This window comes from Nomascus leucogenys, chromosome 10 (assembly GCF_006542625.1).
Source record: "Nomascus leucogenys isolate Asia chromosome 10, Asia_NLE_v1, whole genome shotgun sequence".
NCBI classification, from domain to species: domain Eukaryota; kingdom Metazoa; phylum Chordata; class Mammalia; order Primates; family Hylobatidae; genus Nomascus; species Nomascus leucogenys.
The window spans coordinates 23,076,349-23,100,888 of NC_044390.1; the positions used below are offsets into that span (position 1 = coordinate 23,076,349).

Sequence of the window (24,540 nt, forward strand, 5' to 3'; positions counted from 1 at the left end):
GGAGGGAGGGAGGAAGGAAGGGAGGGAGGGAGGAAGAGAGAGAGGGAGGGAGGGAGGAAGGAAGGAAGGAAGGAAGGAAGGAAGGAAGGAAGGTAGGTTGGTTAAAATCTGAATAGTAATGTATTTATTAAATTTATGAACTGTCCTAGCTGGCCTATAACTGTGCATTTAAAGGCAGTCAGCCCGGGCAACACTGTTACTCCCTGTCCACAGCGCATGATGAACAATGGTAATATCCCCAGTGGTATATAAATGTCCCTGCAAAACGGTTCCTGCATCATTTCGATGATGCAGACTTGTGGCAGGGGGGCGGGGTGCATGTGCTCAATGCACTGTCAATATGAGTTCCAAAACGAATCAGGTTATAACCTGGTGAAAACAACTCATTTTCTTCCCATGGCCAGTTTTAAACCAGACATTCTATAAGCTTAGTGTGTAACTGTCAGCAGTTTCCAAATACTCACTAATTTAGACTAGAATGATAAACTGTTGTGCTGTTTGCAAATATCTAGTACTCTTCTCTGTAGGAGAATCATGAACCTTGTTGAACTCAGGTGTGGCTGTATCTTGCCAAGGTGAACCACACCATTTTCAGGCAGAAGTTTTAAGAGTGTCAGAAGATTCAGTACTCTTTTTTGTCTCAGCTCTGTAATTGAAGCATGTGTCAAGACGGAACATTCCTCAGCCTGAATCTTTGAATGACTACAGCAAGGACAGCTTACCATCAAACTACAATGAACACAAAGCACATATAAAAATTAAATTTCATTGCTTTCAGTAGGTGAGTTTAAAGCTTATTACTGAAGCACACCCCTGCTTATTATGATGGATGCACATAGGCACACTGACAGATTAGCTCAATCTCATTGTTCTATGGCCATTTTTAAGGCAAGTTAATTTATTTAAAAGAGTTAAAAGAAAGCCTTCCAATTTGTCTGTAGTGGTTCAAAGGAGCTCATTAGACGGGAAAGTCCAATCAGGCCCATTCATTGAAAATTAATTTTGAATAATTCAAAAAAACATACATCTTAAAGGCTTAAATGAAGTATGCAAAATGTTCACCTCATGAAACCATGCTGCAATCTAGGGAAGAAGTTTAGTTCTACCAAAAAAATCCATAATATAGGCTATGAAGTCTTCTCTAGCACAGCTAATCTTCTGTAGTTACTTACTAAATTATAAAAATATTCTTAAACACAAAAAATCATAATGTTACCTGACAAAACTTAAAGCAAGATAAGTAAGATAAGTGATGAGGGTTTGTAGAATTCTAAATAAAAACTACATATTTAAGCTAATATCTATTAAGCTGGTGGTGGTAATGTTTACCAAATTCATTAATATGAATAAAATCAGCAGAGATACATACCTTCCATTTCTGAACCAACTAAACATCAATTAAAATTACTAGAGTAAATTAATTTAAGATATATGTTGTGAATGATGTAAATTTCTACAGATATTTTATAAACTGAATTTACTAACTCAGCCAAAAGTAATAAAATCCACATCAAAATATTTAGCCATGATAGCAACTGGAAAACTCAGTCAACTATTAAGTGAAATTCTCAGGTTTAAGGGGAGTCTCAACATCCCTAAGTTCCAAGGCAGCAATTTTGTAGAGTGTGATAGAATAAGAGTATTAAATCTCCAAGTGCAGAGGGACCGTTATAATAGTTAGCTATTGGACAACGTTGCCAAAAGAAAGAATTGTGATGTTTCTGTTGGAAATGTAAACGTTAAAATCAACTTAACTATCCTACTGAAAAAAACTTGAAAAAAATCCACCAACATGAATTAAATGCTGTTAATTTCCTTTAAGTACAGGTCTCAGCAATTTTAGAAATTTAAAGATCTGAGTTACAATATTATCTTTACAACAATATTTTTTTAAAAAAGGACAGTGTTCTAATTCAGTCCAATAGTTTATGGTATTTAGGGCTAACCCTAATTTACTCAGATAGTCTAGAACTCCATGAAAAAATATTCTTGAATTATGGAAATATAGCTGCTGTACTTTCTTTGTTTTCAAGTTATCCAGCCTGTAACTTCCATTACTTGCTACTTTTAAAGATTCAGAGAAAGGGAGGGGGGAGGGAGGGAGGGAGGAAGACAGAGAGAGAGAGGTGTTTATGATCTAGTCTTGACTCCATCTCTGAAACAGTTCTGTGAGAAAGTTATGGGACAATGGCAATACATACATATAGTCCTCACAGTTCTTCCCTAGGTACTTGTATAATCGCTTTGGATTTGGCAACTAGCAAAACAGAAATTCCAGTGTTACTTAACTTATATTTAGTAATTAATTAGTACTTAGATTTTTTATGCAGGGAAAACTTTAAAATTTGCTGCCTCTCGCACCTGCATATTATACAGCTTGATTGTTTGGCCTACATCTCCCTCTACTGGAAGTCCCTGTTCTGCTTTATATATGCTTTACTTATCATCTTTACTTACTCTTACTTTTTATGTACCCCATATCACTATTCCACAAAGGTTTCTGATAAGACAAGTTATAAGATGGGTTCTTAAAAGATAGGCTAATTGGTCATGAGGGAAGAAGGGAAGGAAGGAGGCAGGGGAGATTATTTTCTACAAATATGAGACCAGGATATATCTCAGTTTATTTTTTTCAATTGTTTGTTTGTATACAAGGGACCAATGTACAAGGACAAAGATAGAAGAGTCATATATACATATCTTGGATTATAAAAATCTCAAGGCAGAAAAACGTATAAAATTTTAAAAATAAAAATAAAACAATCACTGAATGTATAATATTTATAATTAGTAAATAAAAATAAATGTCTGTTGTCCTACTTGAATGTTATACAGCACTTTAAAGAAAACAGAGTACTGTCAGGTCTTACAATAATTCATCCCTATTATTTTAACATTTACTGTATGTATACTATGCACCAGGCACTGTGCTAAGCACTTTACCTTTCATGTGACAGTTTTGTAAGTAGACATAATGCTCTTATCCTCATTTACAGAGGAAACAACTGAGACGTAGGAAGGCTGTAATGTATCAAAGTTTGTACAGACACTAGGTGGATGAATCCAAGGTAGTATGAATTAAGACCTTGGTATTAATTCCCATATTCCATTAGCATGCCACAGTTGTAAGTACAGTGGACAAACAAAGGAAATCAAGCAGGACAGCAGTAAAGAAAAGCATTGTCCCAGCTACTTGGGAGGCTGAGGAAGGAGAATCACTTGAACCCGGGAGGCAGAGGTTGCAGTGAGCCGAGAACACACCACTGCACTCCAGCCTGGGTGGCAGACCGAGACTCCATCTCAAAAAGAAAGGAAAGCACTAGGGAGACCTGACTCTCAGAATCAAGTCTGGCAAGTATTCCCTCTGGCAGAGATCAATATACAGTGACATCCTAAGATATTATATTTTATTAATTATTTCACTTTCTTCACTCCACTCTACACCTCCCTCTCCACCAAAAGTAATTTTAAGGTTTCAAGAAATTAGCTGGGCATAGTGGCTCATGCCTGTAATCCCAGCACTTTGGAAGGCCGAGACCTGAGGATTGCCTGAGCTCAGGAGTTTGAGATCAGCCTGGGCAACATAGCAAGACCTCATTTCTCCTAAAATTTTAAAAAATTAGCTGGGTACAGTGGCCTACACCTGTAGTCCCAGCTACTTGAGGAGCTGAGGAGGGCTGCTTGAGCCTGCAAAGTCGAAGCTGTAGTGAACCCTCATCATGCCACTGCACTCCAGCCTGGGCAACAGAGCAAGATCCTGAGTCAAAAAAAAAAGTTTTAAGAAATTAAAAAGTCATTTTACATATAAAATAATTAATAAGTCTCTGAAAAAGAAATATCTTTGTAAAATCTTATTATGATATCTATTTGCAGAAACAAAGTAACCCTATGCTTTATGCCCAGTTGTAAAGCAACAATACTAAGCACAAGGCATGAATGAATGCATGAATGACACCAATCCCTCAGTACAGTTACTATTGTAGCATCATCAACTATAAAAGGAAAATAAATTCTCCTAAGGCTCTATGGTAATAGCAGTCACTGAGGCCACTACAAGGACTTCAATAGCACCAGTGAATGTTTATAATCTCAAGATGAGAAAAAGGTGATTTAAAACATTTAGAATGTGACATAAAGTAAAATGCAATTGTGTACTAAATTTAAGATTTTGCTGTTACAGGGTTGGGAAAAGGTCACTATCAACATTATCACACAGCCTAGATCTGTCTTATGGCCCAGAATTTCAAGAAGAAATCAACAGTGTCCTCTTAATTATAATCTTCACAATGACATAGAAGTATTTTGTATTCATTCCTGCATAAATGTCCTACAGATGTCTTCAATTCAAAAGGTTCAAAACTCAACTGAACACTTTCATGCTCCCAAAACCTTTCCCTTATTCTATGTTCTAACTTGTTTAATAGCCTTATCACTCACCCAGTGGCAAAGCTAAAAGCCTTTACATTATCTGAAATGCTTGTGCCATCAATCCATATGCTAAGCCACCCATCAACTCTGATGTAAAAATGTCCTTCATTTGAAAACCCCCTCCCCCATCACTACTGTATTTCAAACCTTGTTAATGCTCTCCAATACTACTGCAATAGCTTCATAGTTGATTTTTCTCCCTTATCAATAAAACTCTGATAGACAATGCTCAACAGGTTGAGTTGAATTGAACATGTTTTCTAAAACGGAAATTTACTTTTATTCAATGCAAACTTAAACATTTTAAGGCTTTGCCTTTCACAGCAGTTGACTTTTGACTTAAATCTTTGGTAATTGTTTAATACAGCTTAACCAAAAGCTAAAGTCTGTCTTATTGAACTTTGAAAATTAAAGATGGGATGAGTTAAGTTTTCCGAATGTTTTGAGTCTGTTCCTAATCCTATAATGTACCAAGGGAAGAAAATAGAATATATACTATTGCTTTCAAAAGAAATCAATTTATATCATCCAATTATGTGCTAGAAAACATTTTGCCTAAGCTATTTCAGCTCACTTTATAGTTGCATATGAAGTGAAAAAATATGTTATATAAACATGCAAACCATACTCTTAGAAGGAATAAAATTAACAAGATATTGACATGCATGTCCTTATTGTACCAATATTAACATTACATTGAATGTATAAAGTGCATTTAACCATTCCTAAAGCAGTTGCACACTTTACATTACTTATAAAAATGAAATTACATGTAAAAATAGAAAAATGTAACCGCAATTTTTTTTTTTTTTTTTTTTTTTTTGAGACGGAGTCTTGCTCTGTAGCCCAGGCTGGACTGCAGTGGCGCGATCTCGGCTCACTGCAAGCTCCGCCTCCCGGGTTCACGCCATTCTCCTGCCTCGGCCTCTCCGAGTAGCTGGGACTACAGGCGCCTGCCACCACGCCCAGCTAATTTTTTGTATTTTTAGTAGAGACGGGGTTTCACCGTGGTCTCGATCTCCTGACCTCGTGATCTGCCCGCACAGTATTTTAGCTCTAACAGACTCTTCATAGTTTAATTTGAGGGGAAACAAAAATATGCATAGAAATAGAAATTTAGAAATTGATTTGCTAAATAAAAAATAAACAATTCAGGGGTACCTACTATGTATAAGTTAAAAACTAAACTTGAATAAAGCTACTTTGTTATAACTTATGATTGTCTATGAGACTTAGTGTTTTACTATTTATAGTGTATGCAGACAACAAATGTTCAATATGGATTGAAGGGGTTCAGCAACTCCCAGTTAGAATTCTACTGAATGCCACATGGAATGAGCTTACTCAGGCCTTTGCACTTGCTCTTAACCTCTGTCTGAGACCACCTTCCCTCATGAATTTTCATGGCTCACTCTTCTTTCAGGTGTTTGCTCAAATGTTACCATTTTGGTGAAAACTTCTCTGACAGTCTCATTTAAAATTGCAATCCCTCTGAACTCTCATCACCCTCTGAGTCTTTATTAATTTTTTAAAGCACTTATCACCATCTGGTATAGTATGCAAGATCCAAGAAGACAAGAATTTTTATTCACTGCTGTATCCTCAGAACCTAGAATAATGTACAGCACATAGAAGGTACTCAATGAATGAATGAGGAAGAACTAGGGTTTGAATTCTGGTTCTCAGAATGTCTGTCCCTGTGGCCATGAGCAATTTATTTACCTGCTCCAAGACTCAATTTCTTCATCTATAAAATGGGGAACAATATCTATTTCATTGGGTTGTTTTATGTAATTCACACACATAAATACATATATACACGTATATACATGTATATTCATATACACACATACAATTATGTACTTAATTATATATATACATATATAAACTTTTAAGGTCAGGATACACGTGCAGGTTTGTTACATACGTAAACTTTTGTCATGACTGTTTACTGTACAGATTACATACACCATGGAATACTACGAAACCATAAAAAATAACGAGATCATATCCTTTGCAGGGATATGGATGGAGCTGTAGGCCATTATCCTTAGCAAAGTAATACAAGAACAGAAAAACAAATACCAAACGTTCTCACTCATAAGTGGGAAATAAATGATGAGAACACATGGAAACATAGAGGAGAACAATTAACTATATATTAATATATATTCCTAACACATGGCCTAGAACATAAATAGGCAACCCTCAAACCATTAAGTCCAAATTAAGTTACTGAGTGTCCTAACACTTGGATCAACTTTCCAAATTTATTGGAATATATAATTTTTTTTTTTTTTTTTAGATTTCTTTCCCACTTGTTTTCTGTTTTTTTTTTATTTTATTTTATTATTGTACTTTAGGTTTTAGGGTACATGTGCACAATGTGCAGGTTTGTAACATATGTATCCGTGTGCCATGTTGGTTTGCTGCACCCATTAACTCCTCATTTAGCATTAGGTATATCTCCTAATGCTGTCCCTCCCCCCTCCCCCCAGCCCACAACAGTCCCCGGAGTGTGATGTTCCCCTTCCTGTGTCCATGAGTTCTCATTGTTCAATTCCCACCTATGAGTGAGAACACGCGGTGTTTGGTTTTTTGTCCTTGCGATAGTTGACTGAGAATGATGTTTTCCAGTTTCATCCATGTCCCTACAAAGGACATGAACTCATCATTTTTTATGGCTGTATAGTATTCCATGGTGTATATGTGCCACATTTTCTTAATCCAGTCTATTGTTGTTGGACATTTGGGTTGGTTTCAAGTCTTTGCTATTGTGAATAGTGCTGCAATAAACATATGTGTGCATGTGTCTTTATAGCAGCATGATTTATAGTCCTTTGGGTATATACCCAGTAATGGGATGGCTGGGTCAAATGGTATTTCTAGTTCTAGATCCCTGAGGAATCGGCACACTGACTTCCACAATGGTTGAACTAGTTTACAGTCCCACTAACAGTGTAAAAGTGTTCCATACTGCCCAAGGTAATTTATAGATTCAATGCCATCCCCATCAAGCTACCAATGATTTTCTCCATAGAATTGGAAAAAACTACTTTAACATTCATATGGAACCAAAAAAGAGCCCGCATCGCCAAGTCAATCCTAAGCCAAAAGAACAAAGCTGGAGGCATCACGCTACCTGACTTCAAACTATACTACAAGGCTACAGTAACCAAAACAGCATGGTACTGGTACCACAACAGAGACAGAGATCAATGGAACAGAACAGAGCCCTCAGAAATAATGCCGCATATCTACAACTATCTGATCTTTGACAAACCTGACAAAAACAAGCAATGGGGAAAGGATTCCCTATTTAATAAATGGTGCTGGGAAAACTGGCTAGCCATATGTAGAAAGCTGAAACTGGATCCCTTCCTTACACCTTATAGAATTTTTAAAACCTCAAATATTTAAGGCCAGAACATCTTATAGGCTACTAGAGAAGAAATTGAGGGTAAGATCAATATGCACGCTTAGCTTTTAAATGTGGGACCTGCTGGGAGAAAGGAGATTTGGACTCTAGAACCTGAGTGCAAGATCTCCATCAGTAGAATGAAGGCATGACTAAGGATGGATGAACTGCACCTTCAGAACCAACATGGAGGTCCAATAGTTAACACTGGGTACTACGCTCTAGGTAGGATGAAAGCAAGAATTACTCGGTTTCTGCTAATCCACTGGTTAGCACTGGGCATCATGTCCCAGGATCAACTTTCAAGTGCAGGAGAGAGTTTTAGTATTAATGACACTTCTTACTAAATTTGATGTGAAATATGGTAGATATAATTTCAGCTATGCCTTAAATACCTGGAATAAAGTTTCAAGTTTGCTTCACGAGAATGTTTTAATTTCCCATAATCTCAAACTGTTTCAAAAAATAACAAAAAACAACAGATACTAAATTCCCAGAAACCCAATAAACTTTAAACTTCATTTAAAATGAGAAGCATTTAAGAATAAATTAAATATGTATAAATATTTTCTGAATAATAAATTCAAATTTGATAAATCAAATATAATTCAGTTCGCAAAATACAAAATAAATTTCAAATTGTAAAATGTTAAAAAGTGATGTAAAGTATACTAAAAAATATATTTATTTCAGTGCAGTAATTGCTTTGAATTGATATCAACCTCTGTTCTCTTTTTCTGACCAAAGATACATCATTTCTTATTTAGGTTGTCATTTCTGAACACCACTGTAGGCTCCACTGCCCCACAGCACCTCAAAATGTCACTACCTTAGTCACTGCCACTGCCACTGCCCATTTACTGAGAAGACCAATACCTCTCTTTATATCTTGATCTGGGCCTAGACTTTTGGGCTTCCAAAAATAATTAAGACTTGTCAATTTGTTTATTATTGTTGTTGTTTTTGTCAAAATTGAAAAAAGGTCTCACTCTGTTGCCCAGGCTAGAGTGCAGCAGCATGATCATGGCTCACTGCAACCTTGATCTCCAGGGCTCAAGTGATCCTGTCACCTCAGCCTCCCAAGTAGCTGGGATAAGGGCATGCACCACTGTGCCCAGCTAATTTTTTAAATTTATTTTTTCTAGAGACAGGGTCTCACTATGTTACTCAGGCTGGTCTCAAACTCCTGGGCTTAAGCAATCCTCCCACCTCAGCCTTCCCAAATGCTGGGATCATAAGTGTGAGCTACTGCACCCGGCCAGTTTGTTTATTATTGAGGCAAGGCACATAAAGGACTCTGTCTCAGGAAAACTGTAAATGTAAACATAACTAAATTACTAATAAGGGATTTTGAGGGAGTAGAATTAAGTTATACCCCTCTCTTAAAACTGTATTTTTCTTTCCCGTTGTGCATTTCATTAATTTGAGTTCAATTTCATCTTCTATTCTTATTCTAAGCTCCCTTTCAACATTAATGCAAAATAGATGTATTTATTCTACTCTCTCAACTGAATTTAGTTACAATCATTTGCCAAGTAAAAGGAACAAGCGAAAGGTCTTTGCAGTAAACACATACTTTTTTCTATCTAGCTCCTACCCTATCTCCACCAGATCTTGTTCTTTACTACTTGCTTAGTTTTTTTAATGATGTGTATAGTTCATAAAAGTTAGGTCAATTTTATTCTTTACAGGCCATTATTCAAGGTAATTGCTGTACAGAAAATAAACAAGTAAAATACCCAACCTAAATGTTAAATTTAAATTCCCCATTTGATTGCAATCATTATGTAAAAGGGAAGAATTAAGCTTCAGTGACTGTCATTGGTAACAGCCTAAAGACACTGGTCTGATACTCTGTGGCTGAACCTGAAATGCAGTGTTTACTCAGAGGAGAACGAACAGTTTTCAGCACTTGATAAAAATTAGTTAAATAAATATTTGAAAATGGAATATTTCTTAAGAAATCAGAAGTTACAAGAAAAAAAAATAAAGAAGAAGCACAAGTGTTGGCCTAAATCAAGACGAATTCAAACAATTGTAATACTAATGATGTTTTCAACCAGCAGTTCTTATCCTGATGTCTAAGAGTTTACGAGGACTATGAATCACCTAAAACTGTACGTAAAGTTTTGTGAATATTTGTGCATACTTAAGCCATGTTTTGATGCAGCGGTTCTATAGCATTCATTTAAATTAGCTATTAAATGAGATTTGTGACCTAAGATATTAACATTACTATCTTTCACAGTTTCCTTACCTTTCATCTCACACAACGTTAAATTAGGACAAACAATTCAATTAACTGTTTTTCCTCTTGATTCTAGAGATTATTTTAAATATTCAAAGCAGAAAAACTAAGTAGTTTTTACTTCCTAAACAATCTGGGATTATTCTTTTTTCACTGGTAGACTAAATTTCATATTTTAAAATTAGTCTAACTTTAAAAAACTAAACTTTACTCTCCAGTATTTTCATTATTAAACAGATCCTCTTTCATTCTTCACAATTTTAATTACTAAGCGGAGGTTTTTCACCCAGCTAACAAAAAACTAGAAATAATTTAAGATACCAAACATACAGGTCAGCATATTCCATTTGACAACATATGTTACTAACAGTAAATGGTTATAATAAATTTGCATGATGCAGGTTTAAATCTGTAATAAAGGCCAGTTTATTGTCTTTTTGCATAATCCTAGAGATATGCTAGGTGACGCATGCAAGCACTTGATCCAGAGAAGAATCAGCCACATGAGATATTTACTTTTTTGACTAAAATTTTTTTAAATTAACATACGAGATGAACAGAAAAAAATACTGAAAACAAACAAAAGTAGAAATAAATTACAATATTTTCTTTCTTTTTTTTTTTTTGAGACAGAGTCTTGCTCTTGTCACCCAGGCTGCAGTGCAATGGCATGATCTCAGCTCAGTGCAACCTCTGCCTCCCAGGTTCAAGAGAGTCTCCTGCCTCGGCCTCCCAAGTAGCTGGGATTACAGGTGCCTGCCACCATGCCCGGCTAATTTTTGTATTTTTAGTAAAGACAGGGTTTCGCCACATTGGGCAGGCTGGTCTCCAACTCCTGATCTCGTGATCTGCCTGCCTCGGCCTCCCAAAGTGCTGGGATTACAGGTGTGAGCCACAGCACCTGGCAAATAAATTGTAATATTAAAGTTTGCAAAGAAGATTAAAAATGACTCTCCCCCTCCAAAAAGTAATTATTTAAAGATAATTTAACAATAAGATTATGCTTCCACATTTGTCTTTTGTAGGAAATATTATAAAGTATTAAGCAGTATTAAAGGTTTATAAATGAAAGTGTTCCAGACAATAGGTTCACTGTGTTTGGATAATGCTTTTATAGTCAATAGATACAAAGATAGTAAACTAAGATAAATTTTGAGTAGTAACTGTTGTCAAAAATAGAGACATTTGTGGTGAAACGCTGAATAAATTGTAAAAATATTGTGATGATTTAAATTAAAAATAATTGTCACAGATTACTTCAGTTCCCAATAAAATGGCATTGAAATTTTTAAGAAACACATGGAGAAGAATAAAATTACAAATGAAGAACAGCTTGACTTGCAGAAGCAGGGGGACTAGAATTTCTTGCAGAGAATTATCAAAACTAACTCATGAAAGCAATACAATGATTGAGAGATGTACATGTTTATAATTTAGAAGATAAAGAATGTTGAAAAAGAGGAATGAATGTATGAGTTTAAAAATTTGTATGAGTTGAAAAACTTATCTGGAAAATGAAATCAACTAGTTTTCGATAAAAGTACTGTCATATAATTGGAAATTCAATAATTTAAAAAATATAAAGATTGAAAACCATTTCTTGAGCAATGCTCAGAGCATGGACTTTCATATACTACTTAATCTAGAAAAAGTATAATTCCCACATTAAATGGGAAGAAACTAGAATAAAATTCTGCTTAGAAAGGTATAATCCATTCATCTTCCATTTTGTTTTGTGCTACAATTATTGATATCTGTTATCTTCCTTATTGAGATGTGTATTTTTGAAGGCAGAGATTATACCTGTTGTATTGGCCACAACTACAATTTCACACTGATAAAATGCTAAGTAATTTTTGCAAACCTAAATTGGGATATAAGGGTAACCACGCATTCTGAGGTCATAAGGGATAAATTCCACTGATCTATTCCTAATTCTACTAATGACCACAGTGTTGAAGAATACTGATATTATAAAGGTCATAAAAGAGATGCTCAAAGGTTGTCTATTCCTTCTTCTCAAACATCAGTAGGTTTAAATTCATTTCAATCACTTCTGAACCTCATTAATTCAGCCTACTGCCCAGAGTAGTGACAGTTTACACTTGAAACATATCAATCATTTCTAAAAACTTAAGGTAGTAGGTGAGGGATTGGGAGGCACTGAATGGGACTTCTTAAATATCACTACATGGAAGACCTCAAACACAACTGTTTCAATCCTTTCCTGCTATAACAAAATACTTGAGACTGGGTAATTTATAAAGAACATAATTTTTTTTTTTTTTCTCACAGCTCTAGAGGCTGGGAGGTCCAAGATCAAACCAATCGCCAGCATAGTTGGTGTATATTGAGGGTTGCTTTCTGCTTCCAAGATGGTGCCCCTTGCTACATCTTCACATGCAGCAGGGGTGGTCAGCTTCCTTCTACCTCTTTTATATGGGCACTAATCTCATTCATGAGGGCTCCACCCTCATGACTCAATCACCTACTAAAGGTCCTACTTCTTAATACCATCACACTGGCAATTAATATTTAGCATATGAATTTGGAGGAACATATTCAGACCACAGCAACATATATCTAAAATGCAATACATTATTTCCCCAGCTTCCTCTGCTGATTCTCCTAATTTTGCTAGTGGTACCATTTGTTCATTATTATTCTGTAAGTTCGCAATCAAAATCTTGGAATTACCTTAGATTCTTCCATTTCTCTAAACTTTATATAAACAGTCACCAAGAACTACCAACTTTCTCTGTACAGCATCTTTCAAAACTATCACTTCCTTTCTATTCCACTGCCATCACCTTGTCTCGGCACACATCCTTCATCCCTAGACCACTACTGTTGTCCCCATGGAAGGATGATTTCAAACAGTTTAACAGCCAAGCCTCCAAAACTTATCTGCAATATTTTTTTCTGACATCATTTTTAGCTACTTAAAAATATATTAATACTTTGCTCCATGTTTCTAACTGTCCTGAAATATGCTTTATAATTAATTTTCCAGCTTCACCCTTTTGCTTACACTGTTCTATACACCTGGAATGCCCACATACTCTCTATGTAAGCATATTAAATTCAACAAACTGAGAGGTGAAGCCAGCTGGGCTTCTGGGTCAGGTGTGACTTGGAGAACCTTTCTGTCTAGCTAGAGGATTATAAATGCACCAATCAGCACTCTGTGTCTAGCTAAAGGATTGTAAATGCACCAATCAGCACTCTGTAAAAACACACCAATCAGCACTCTGTGTCTAGCTAAAGGATTGTAAACGCACCAATCAGCACTCTTTGTCTAGCTAAAGGATTGTAAACACACCAATCAGCACTCTATAAAATGGACCAATCAGCACTGTGTAAAATGGACCAATCAGCACTCTGTAAAATGGACCAGTCAGCAGGATGTGGGTGGAACCAAATAAGGGAATAAAAGCTGGCCACCCCAGCCAGCAGCAGCAACCTGCTCAGGTCCCCTTCCACACTGTGGAAGCTTTGGTCTTTCAATCTTCAAAATAAATCTTGCTGCTGCTCACTCTTTGGGTCCACACCACCTTTAAGAGCTGTAACACTCGCCGCGAAGGTCCATGGCTTCATTCTTGAAGTCAGCAAGACCACAAACCCACCAGAAGGAAGAAACTCTGGACACATCTGAAGGAACAAACTCCAGACACACCATCTTAAAGAGTCTGCGGCTTAAAGGTCTGCGGCTTCATTCTTGAAGTCAGCGAGACCAAGAACCCACTGGGAGGAACAAACAGTTCCGGACATATTTTGGCGATCACAAAGCGACTATCACCAAGCGGTGAGTACCATCGGACCCCTTTCACTTGCTATTCTGTCCTATTTTTCCTTAGAATTTGGGGGCTAAAACTGGGCACCTATTGGCCAGTTAAAAGCAACTAGCATGACCTCCAGACTAGACATGTGTTAGGCTTTCTGGGAAAGGGCTCTCTAACAACCCCTGGCTCTTTGGAGTTGGGAGCATTGGTTTGCCTGGAACCAGCTTCTGCTTTTCCTGTACTTCTGGGCTGAGCCAAGGGTTGACAGAGAGAAAAGCCAATCAGCTCCGGGGTCCCGACAACAAGTTGGTTGACCCTGTGGCCATGAGTAGAACTCTCGAAGTTATGTCGCCCAAGCGAGACTCACTCATCTATCTTATCTATCCTGACCCTTGCCTCCTGGGTCCTAACGCCTGTCAGACAAACTTCCTCTCATCTCTCTTCTCCGAGGCTAGTCCCGCTTCTAAAAACCACTCCCTGTCTCTGATGCTTTTCTAGTTTCTCCTATAAGAATGATTTCTAGTATAAACTCCAGGACTCTATTCCCTTCTTTAGGCACCCGGGCTCACCAATCAGAAAGACATCATTTTTGCCCAAAGCCCTGTTGTAGGAGGGACTATCTGGAATTTTAGGATCCCTCCTCAGACAAGCAGGGCTAACAAAAGTTATTCCTGAAGCTAGGATATGGGGAGTTTCAGAATTGATATCCTTCCTATTCAAGTGAGGACAAAATGTGTCACTCTTCCAACCCTCAAGATCCCTTCCCTCCCTCAGGGTATGGCCCTCCACTTTATTTTTGGGGCATAACATATTTATAGAACAGTGGTAATGTCCCAATACTAACAGAAGAATGCTTAGGACTCTTAACAGGTTTTCGATAATGTGTCAGTAAAGGCCACTAAATCCGATTTTTCTGGGTCCTCTTTGTGGTCTAGGAGGACATGCAAGGGTGCAGGTTTTCCAGAATGCGTCGGTAAGGGCCACTAAATTCGACCTTCCTCGGTCCTCCTTGTGGTCTAGAAGGAAAACTAGTGTTTCTGATGCTGCGTCGGTGAGTGCAACTATTCCGATTAGCAGGGTCCAGGGACCGTTGCAGGTTCCTGGGCAAAAAGTGTTTCTGTTGCTGCGTCGGCAAGTGCAACTATTCCAATCAGCAGGGTCCAGGGACCCTTGTGGGTTCTTGGGCAGGGGGAGAAACAAACAAAAATCACAGGTGGTTTTGTCTTTCAGATGGGAAACACTCAGGCACCAACAGGCTCACCCTTGAAATGCATCCTAAGCCACTGGGACCAATTTGACCTGCAAACCCTAAAAAAGAGGTGGCTCAGTTTTTTCTGCACTATGGCCTGGCCCCAATATTCTCTCTCTGGTGGGGAAGAATGGCCACCTAAGGGCAGTACAAATTACAATACTATCCTGCAGCTTGACCTTTTCTGTAAAAGGGAAGGCAAATGGAGTGAAATACCTTATGTCCAAGCTTTTTCATTGAAGGAGAATACACAACTATGCAAAGCTTGCAATTTACATCCCACAGGAGGACCTCTCAGCTTACCCCCATATCCTAGCCTCCCTATAGCTCCCCTTCCTATTAATGATAAGCCTCCTCTAATCTCCCCTGCCCAGAAGGAAACAAGCAAAGAAATCTCCAAAGGACCACAAAAACCCCCGGGCTATTCGTTATGTCCTCTTCAAGCTGTAGGGGGAGGGGAATTTGGCCCAACCCAGGTACATGTCCCCTTCTCCCTCTCTGATTTAAAGCAGATCAAGGCAGACCTGGGGAAGCTTTCAGATGATCCTGATAGGTATATAGATGTCCTACAGGGTCTAGGGCAAATCTTCGATCTCACTTGGAGAGACGTCACGCTATTGATAGATCAAACCCTGGCCTTTCATGAAAAGAATGCAGCTTTAGCTGCAGCACGAGAGTTTGGAGATACCTGGTATCTTAGTCAAGTAAATGATAGAATGACAGCTAAAGGAAGGGACAAATTCCCTACCAGTCAGCAAGCCGTCCCCAGTATGGATCCCCACTGGGATCTAGACTCAGATCGTGGGGACTGCAGTCATAAACATCTGTTGACCTGTGTTCTAGAAGGAGTAAGGACAATTAGGAAAAAGTCCATGAATTATTCAATGATGTCCACCATAACTCAGGGAAAGGAAGAAAATCCTTCTGACTTCCTTGAGCAGCTACAAGAGGCCTTAAGAAAATATACTCCCCTGCCACCCGGCTCACTTGAGGGTCAACTGATCTTAAAAGATAAGTTTATTACCCAATCAGCCACAGATATCAGGAGAAAGCTCCAAAAGTGAGCGCTGGGCCCTGAACAAAATCTGGAGGCATTATTAAACCTGGCAATCTTGGTGTTCTATAATAGCGATCAAGAGGAACAGGCCGAAAAGGAAAAGCAAGATCAGACAAATGCCACAGCCCTAGTCATGGCCCTCAGACAGACACACCTTGGTGGTTCAGAGAGGACAGAAAATGGAGCAGGCCAATCACCCGGTAGGGCTTGTTATCAGTGTAGTTTACAAGGACACTTCAAAAAAGATTGCCCAACGAGAAACAAGCCACCCCCTCGTCCATGTCCACTATGCCAAGGGAATCACTGGAAGGCACACTGCCTCAGAGGGCAAAGATTCTCTGGGTCAGAAGCCCCCAACCAGATGATCCAACAACAGGGCTGAGGGTGCCTGGGGCAAGCACCAGCTCATGTCATCACCCTCCCTGAGCCTCGGGTACTTTTAACAATTGAGGGCCAGGAAATTTACTTCCTCCTGGACACTGGCATGGCCTTCTCAGTGCTAATCTCCTGTCCCGGATGACTGTCCTCAAGGTCTGCTACTATCTGAGGAATCCTGGGACAGCCTGTAACCAGGTATTTCTCTCACCTCCTCAGTTGTAACTGGGAGACTTTGCTACAGATAGTAAGTGTGCTCATTTAAGCCTACACGCCCATGTTGCAATATGGAAAAAAAGGGAGTTCCTAACCTCTGGGGGAACCCCCATCAAATACCACAAGGAAATCATGGAGTTATTGCATGCAGTGCAAAAACCCAAGGAGGTGGCAGTCTTACACTGCCGGAGCCATCAAAAAGAGGAAGGAGAGGGGAGAAGAGCAGCATAAGCAGCTGGCAGAGGCAGGGAAAGACCAGCAGAAAGGAAAGAGAGAAAGAGACAGAAAGTTAGAGAGATAGAGGGAGGAAGAGACAAAGAAGGAGTCAGAGACAGAGAGAGAAAGAGAGAGACAAAGAAGGAGTCAAAGAGAGAAAGAGATAGTAGTAAAGAAAAAACAGTATACCCTATTGCTTTAAAAACCAGCGTAAATTTAAAGCCTATAATTGATAATTGAAGGTCTTCTCTTTACAATCCCAAACAGACTCTTTGGCGGCAGTGACTGTCCAAAAACGCTGAGGCCTAGACCTCCTCACTGCTGAGAAAGGAGGACTCTGCACTTTCTTAGGGGAAAAGTATTGTTTTTACACTAACCAGTCAGGGATAGTATGAGATGCCACCCAGCATTTACAGGAAAAGGCTTCTGAAATCAAACAACACCTTTCAAACTCTTATACGAACCTCGAGTTGGGTGACATGGCTTCTCCCCTTTCTAGGTCCCGTGGCAGCCACCTTGCTATTACTCGCCTTCGGGCCCTGTATTTTTAACCCCCTTGTCAAATCTGTTTCCTCTAGGATTGAAGACATCAAGTTACAGATGGTCTTACAAATGGAACCCCAAATGAGCTCAACAAACAACTTCTACCAAGGATCCCTGGACTGACCCGCTGGCCCTTTCACTGGCCTAAATAGTTCCCCTCTGGAGGACACTACAACTGCAGGGCTCCTTCTTCACCCCTATCCAGCAGCGATTAGCTACAGCGGTCATCGGCCGATTCCCAACAGCAGTTGGGGTGTCCTGTTTAGAGGGGGGATTGAGAGGTGAAGCCAGCTGGGCTTCTGGGTTGGGTGGGGACTTGAAGAACTTTTCTGTCTAGCTAGAGGATTATAAATGCACCAATCAGCACTCTGTGTCTAGGTAAAGGATTGTAAATGCACCAATCAGCACTCTGTAAAAACGCACCAATCAGCACTCTGTGTCTAGCTAAAGGATTATAAACGCACCAATCAGCACTCTGTAAAGTGTCTAGCTAAAGGATTGTAAATGCACCAATGAGCACTCTGTAAAATGGACCAATCACCACTGTGTAAAATGGACCAATCAGCACTGTGTAAAATGGACCCATCTGCAGGACATGGGTGGGGTCAAATAAGAGAATAAAAGCTGGCCACCCCAGCCAGCAGCAGCAACCCGCTCAGGTCCCCTTCCACATTGTGGAAGCTTTGTTCTTTCGCTCTTCACAATAAATCTTGCTGCTGCTCACTCTTTGGGTCTGCACCACCTTTAAGAGCTGTAACACTCGCCGCGAAGGTCCGCAGCTTCATTCTTGAAGTCAGCAAGACCATGAACCCACCAGAAGGAAGAAACTCTGGACACATCTGAAGGAACAAACTCCAGACACACCATCTTTAAGAGCTGTAACACTCACCGCAAAGGTCTGTGGCTTCATTCATGAAGTCAGCAAGACCAAGAACCCACTGGGAGGAACAAACAATTCCGGACACAAAACATTGAATTTGTGTCTACTATGTGTCACTTACTATATCCTACACACCAGGACACAGTGGAGAGTTAAAGAAAACTGGAGAGTTAAAGAAAACAAATCATCATAACACAGTGGACTAAGTGCTCTAATGAAGATATGAATAAAATAATATACAATGAGTAATTTCATTACTAATTTAGTGTAATCTGACCTGGGCTTTGAAAGAAGATGTGATATAAATGAATATTTTTTATATAGATGGAAGTAGGAAAGCTCTAAACAAACAGGATAGCAGGAACAAAATTAGAGAAAAAACACATGGTCCATTCAGAGAACAAGGCAGCTGAAGTATACAGTTTAAGGGTAGAGGGAAAATTCCAAGAGAAGTGTTGATAATACTAAACCATTTCCTCAAACCTCTTCCCTGCTGCTTTGGCTGAAGATTTATCTTAAAAATTAGGAACATCAAATTATTTCACCCATCTTCATAATCAAAGTTGATCAGGGGTCTGATCATGTATGAAGTTGAATCACTTATTATCTAGGTGACCCACTAATGACTGGTTATATAGACTTTTTCATTTCAAGATCCAGATTGACACAGCCCTTCAACATGACCATGGTGTTAATAGCAGGGACTAATAAGGTCTGAAGATAAAATATTTAAATCATTGTATTTCCCTAGGATTTGAGAACTGGAAGAAACCCTAGGTATCTTTTATTCAACTGACTTACAACTATTTTTGGTTATCAGTCTCCTTTGAGAAGGTGAAACAAATTCCTGAATTCATTTTCGGGGGTACGAGGGAACTGATTGGAGCCTGCAACCCAAGAGCTGAACCTCTGGTACCTTAGGGGGCCAGGCAGATTACTTCTATTCATGAAGCTAGAGGAAATGGATATATCCCCCAAAAGGAAGCTGTCTGCCACACAGAGATATGCAACAAAATGGCCAAATCTAATTTTTTCCACAGAAGCTACAATTCCAGGGGTGTGTGTATGTGTGTGTGTTAAATCTGAAATCTGTCAATGTTGAAATGTTGGCTAAAAAAAATGTAGGCACCATATTGGTTAAATGAGATGTGTTTCTAAGCCACACGAGTCTGGCAGTGGCTATTTTTCTACCTCTGCCATAGGTGAACAACTTACGCAGTTACTTCTTGGATGAGAAAATTGAGCCCTACAGTTAAACGTCCTGTGCAAGATAACACAGCTAATCAGAGTTAGCGATGGATTAGAATCAGGTCTTCTGACTCTGCATCTAGTCTGCCTCCACCTGAGAGAATCAGAGTAGGAAGAAGGTGGCTATTATTTATTATGGGGCCTAGTCATTTGTACGCTACGTTTTAACATATATCTCATTTACTTTTATAGAGACCTTTCAGACAAGAATTAGGATTCCCATTTTTCAAAAGGGGAAATCGAGCTGCAAAAGCTTAACTAAATTGCACAAGATTGTGAGTACTAAAGTATCAGAGCCAGGATTCAAAACTATGTGTGACTGACACTAAAATCCATATTCTTTCCATGCTGTCTCCTATTTGTTTATATTAGTAGCCAAGTTCCAGCTGAAGAGCAGATACAAGATAAAGCCAAAGGTGAAGAACCTTATTTTGTAGGAAATGAAGACCTACTGATGGGTTTTGAGCTGAAGAATGACAAGATCAGAACTATGGTTTTGTACAATAAATCTGAAAGCTGTTGAGTGGCAACACAAATGAAATACAGTCTAAAGGCAAGAACAACAGGTTGGAAGCCATTACAAAAATTCTGTTGCAAGATTTAAAAAGGAGAGGTGACACTGAACTATTTTCTATGGGAATGAAAACCAGCAAATGCAAGAGTAATAGAGGAAGAGGAACTGGCGGATTATGAACTGAGGTAACAGGAAGAATAATAATGTCATTTATAGAAGGAATGCTTAAACCACTGAGGTCATGAGTAAACAAAATAAATACAGACTCCAGAAGGCATGAAATCATGTAGAAAAGTTTTTTTTTAAAACCAAGGGAAGAATTTAAATTATGATAAATGATGATAACAGGTAACCATAACTATAAGCTTACAAGGAAAGTTTAATGATTGGATATAAAATTTTAAAAATCCAAACTAATAGAGGCAACCAAATATATGATGATTGGCGAAACACAGGAAAACAGTATAAGTAGAATGAGGAAAAATGCAACAGACGAAAGGACTCTCCATGAACTCTGTTTTACTGAACTTGTAATAATTGAAAGATATGGGGAGAGGGGAAAGTAGTGGAGGAGATACCATTAAAAATTAGAAAATAAATTTAAGTTCTAAATAGTTTTATCTAAAAGGAAAATCTGAAGACACTTTCTATATATCAAACAGACGAAAAGAAAAATTATCCTTGGTCCTCAAAGATTTGTTTGCATTGCAGCTCTCTCTTACTTATGATTACAGAAGTTCTCCCGGAATGGGGCTGACACTGGCCACTATCTTATTATAATGTAATATTATTTTTACATTTGAAATCTAAAATGACTCAGAAAAACTGAAAAAGAGAAAATGGAATTCAGAAAAATATATAAGGAAAGTGAATGAACAAAAGTTACATACAGCAGAGTAAAACGGAACACACTAATTATTTCTCCGTTGTGCTCTCACTTTGTTTCCAACAACATGCTTTCTGCCTTCATGTTTCAAATTGAATATGAGTGCAATTTCAATGCATTCGAATTACTACCACCACCAACAATAAAAACTACTTAGGATGGCCAAGAAAACATTTAATCTATAAGATGCCAAAAAAAAAAATAAAGACAAGCTTGATAAAATAATAATCTATCATGGATATACACTTTCTGTGTTGTTCAATTAAAATGGTAGTAAAATAATTACACCAGATGATCACCAAAAGGAACTGATTCTGTAAACATTTACTCAGCACCCAACTCTGGTAGGAACATTTGAGTAATAATATGAAACAGGAGAAGCAGCATATGGCCTCAAGAAACTGAAAAGAAAAGTCAAGAGAAAGTCCCTGGAGGCTCAGTGCCTTAGAGGATCCCTGTGCTTTGGCAGGCACAGAAACTGGAATTCCTGAGAGTTCGTTAGGCTTTCCCCAGCTAATTTAAATAACATTATAAGATGTTGACTTTGAAATACAAATGTGTTAGTTTCCACTGAGAAATATACCTATAACAATAATCTGTAACACTCATCTGTTAGGACAGTCTCCTAATTTTAGAATTACAATGAGAACAAATGAGGCCAGGTATTCTTTTTTTTTAATTTTTAAAAATTTTTTTGAGACGGAGTCTCACTCTGTCGCCCAAGCTGGAGTGCAGTGGCGCAGTCTTGGCTCACTGCAAGCTCTGCCTCCTGGGTTCACACCATTCTCCTGCCTCAACCTCCCGAGTAGCTGGGACTACAGGCGCCCGCCACCATGTCTGACTAATTTTTTGTATTTTTAGTAGAGACCGGGTTTCACCATGTTAGCCAGGATGGTCTCGATCTCCTGACCTCGTTACCCCCCGCCTCGGCCTCCCAAAGTGCTGGGATTGCAGCCGTGAGCCACCGCGCCTGGCCGAGGCCAGATATTCTTAAAATTTTCAGCAAGCTAAGTAAGGTGCTTAAGTTGCTTCTGTTGTATTGATCAATTTCTGTTTCATAAAATATTTTGGCTATCCTGACTTAGACTATCTCTCCCCTCTTGCTTTTCAGAAGAATTTTCTAGATTCCATTAAACAATTAATTTCTGAAGATCAATGATGATTCTGCTGAGAATGTTACAGATTTACACACGCAGTCATTACTTCCTAAGAACACAGTCTGGTTTCCTTGAAGGAGCTATAACAAAATCTTAATCTCCAAAATAAGATATAGGTCATATTTATCCTATCAGCAAAATATTTAGAAGCTATCTCTACTGGCTTTTTTGCTGCAGATGGTTAATCTCGCCTATATTATGTACTAACTTTTAGACATTTTAACCTGAAGTGATACTTGTTCTGATTTTATCTCCAAATTCCCAGGGTATTTTATTGTAATCTGCAATGTACTAAATAAAGTACTATATTTCCACGTAGGGAAATAACAGTTATTGATTTGTGTCTCTTCAAATAAATTTAAAAATCTATTAGTTGGATCATATAACTAATATTTATTATCATACACAATGATAATAAATATAACATGGATCAACCTTAAATAATAAATGTCTAGTTGAGTACTAGACATGTGCAAGGAGTGCCTTCAATAACTCTTTATTAGATCTATGTTTAACTCCATTCTTTCTTCAAGATTTGAAACATGATGTACACAATCAACATACATAATTTTTATTTGCCAATTAAAAATAAACAATTTTAATGTAAAAATAGAATCATTTAATTTACTCATCTATAAACAAAAACTGTTTATGATGCTGAAAATAGTGAAAAAGACAAACATTGTACCTTTGTTTTTTGATAGTTTATAATTTAGTTGCAGATACAGACAAGCCAACAGACAATAACAATAGTATGCTATTTATTAATATGGCAAAAAATATATTTGTTTAGAACATAAACTTCCAGGAGCTCTGGACAATTTATTTCTTCCAAGTAAAGACCTAATTATACCATCACTACCAATCATCATCATAACCATCATAATCATTTATTAGCCACGATTTATTAACCCATGCTGTATTCTCAGTTCTATGCTAGGTGCTATGTATACATCATCTTTAATCTTTGCTGTCTTAGAAGGTAGATAATATTATCCCTACTTTTAAAAAAGGGAAGAAAAAAACCCCAGAATAACAGACAGATGTCAGCTCACAGCTGACTTTGAACTAACATGTAGGCCACAGTCTTTCCTACTAAACATGAAAAATTTCTCAGTACACCAACATCAGACAAAGTTTGTGACCATGCCAACTTCATAATCATGTCTGAGTGCAGACAAAAACAAGAACATCATGTAAACACAAAAGTTTCCACAAAAGCAGTCCCATAGGAAAAGTTCACATGGTATGAAACTGAGACCTCATGCCAACAGCCCGCACCAACTAGCCACTTCCGTAAATGAGATATTACGGCCACCTATGCGAATGAAATACTATGGCCATTTATGTGAATGAGATAATCACAAAGGCAAATATTTCAGCCTCAATCAAGCCTTCAGCAACTACAGCCCCAGCCAACATCTTGACTGTGACCTCGTAAGATCCCAAACCAGATCCACCCAGTTAATCTGCTCCTGAATTCCTGACCCACAGAAACTGATGAGATAGTATAGGTTTAAACCACTTGTTATGCAGCAATAGATAATACATAACATTAACACAATTGTGTGTCAGTGAGTGTGTACTTTTCATTTCAAAGGGGCACAAAGTAGGTACTATAATTAAATATTCCTTAATACCATAGTTTCCTTTAATTCACCCAGTGTATTTTCTTTGAGCTCTTTGAACATATTCATAACAGCCACTGAAATCCAATACCTTAGCCCAATTAGGATCAGCACTTATTGACTTACTCTTTTTTTCCTAAATATGGGTCACACTATCCTTTAATTCTTTCATCATAGGTACTAAAATCCAGCATTAGGGCTTACTTGGAATTAGTTTCCTAAGTTAGAGTCACACTTCCCTTTTTTTTTTTTTTTAACATCTAGTAGTTTTTTTTTAGCTGAAAAATGGAATGGCAGATACTTTATTGTAGTGAATCTATGTTGTTTTCCTAAGGATTTGTGGTGGTGGTTGTTGTATTAATAGTAGGAAGTCAACTTGTTTTGACTCAAACTGTGAAAACTATCCCCCTTTCAGAGTGCAGCAGCTGATGTCTCTGCTTAGTTGCTTTTTATTTATCCACTGTCTGGTGGTATACCTGAGCCTGCAGAGTTTAGTAGTCAGATAAAGATTTGGGTAGATTTTCTAGTCAGATTTTGAGGCTTACCCTTTCTGTAGTTCCTTTTTTTACAATTCAAAGACTCCCTAGTCTAAATTTCCAGTTGCTCTGCCAAACTTGAATTTTGCCCTTTCATACAAGAATTCAATAAGGTTTCTGATATTTACTACCCAAGTTGTATGTACTTTAGGGAATACA

General features: G+C 38.1%; 1 protein-coding gene across 3 annotated transcripts in view; it reads right to left on the reverse strand.

Annotated features, from left to right (window-relative positions):
- Nucleotides 1-24,540, reverse strand: part of METTL25 (methyltransferase like 25) — a 123,406-nt gene that overhangs the window by 92,873 nt on the left and 5,993 nt on the right. Inside the window, exon 2 of one of the 3 annotated variants that reach the window (XM_030819896.1) lies at nt 18,297-18,470. The exons of the other annotated variants lie outside the window; for them this stretch is intronic. Within the exon in view, the coding sequence (XP_030675756.1) occupies nt 18,297-18,399 (103 nt within the window). The 5' untranslated portion in view covers nt 18,400-18,470. The remainder of the gene's footprint in view (nt 1-18,296; nt 18,471-24,540) is intronic. 3 annotated transcript variants of the gene reach the window in all.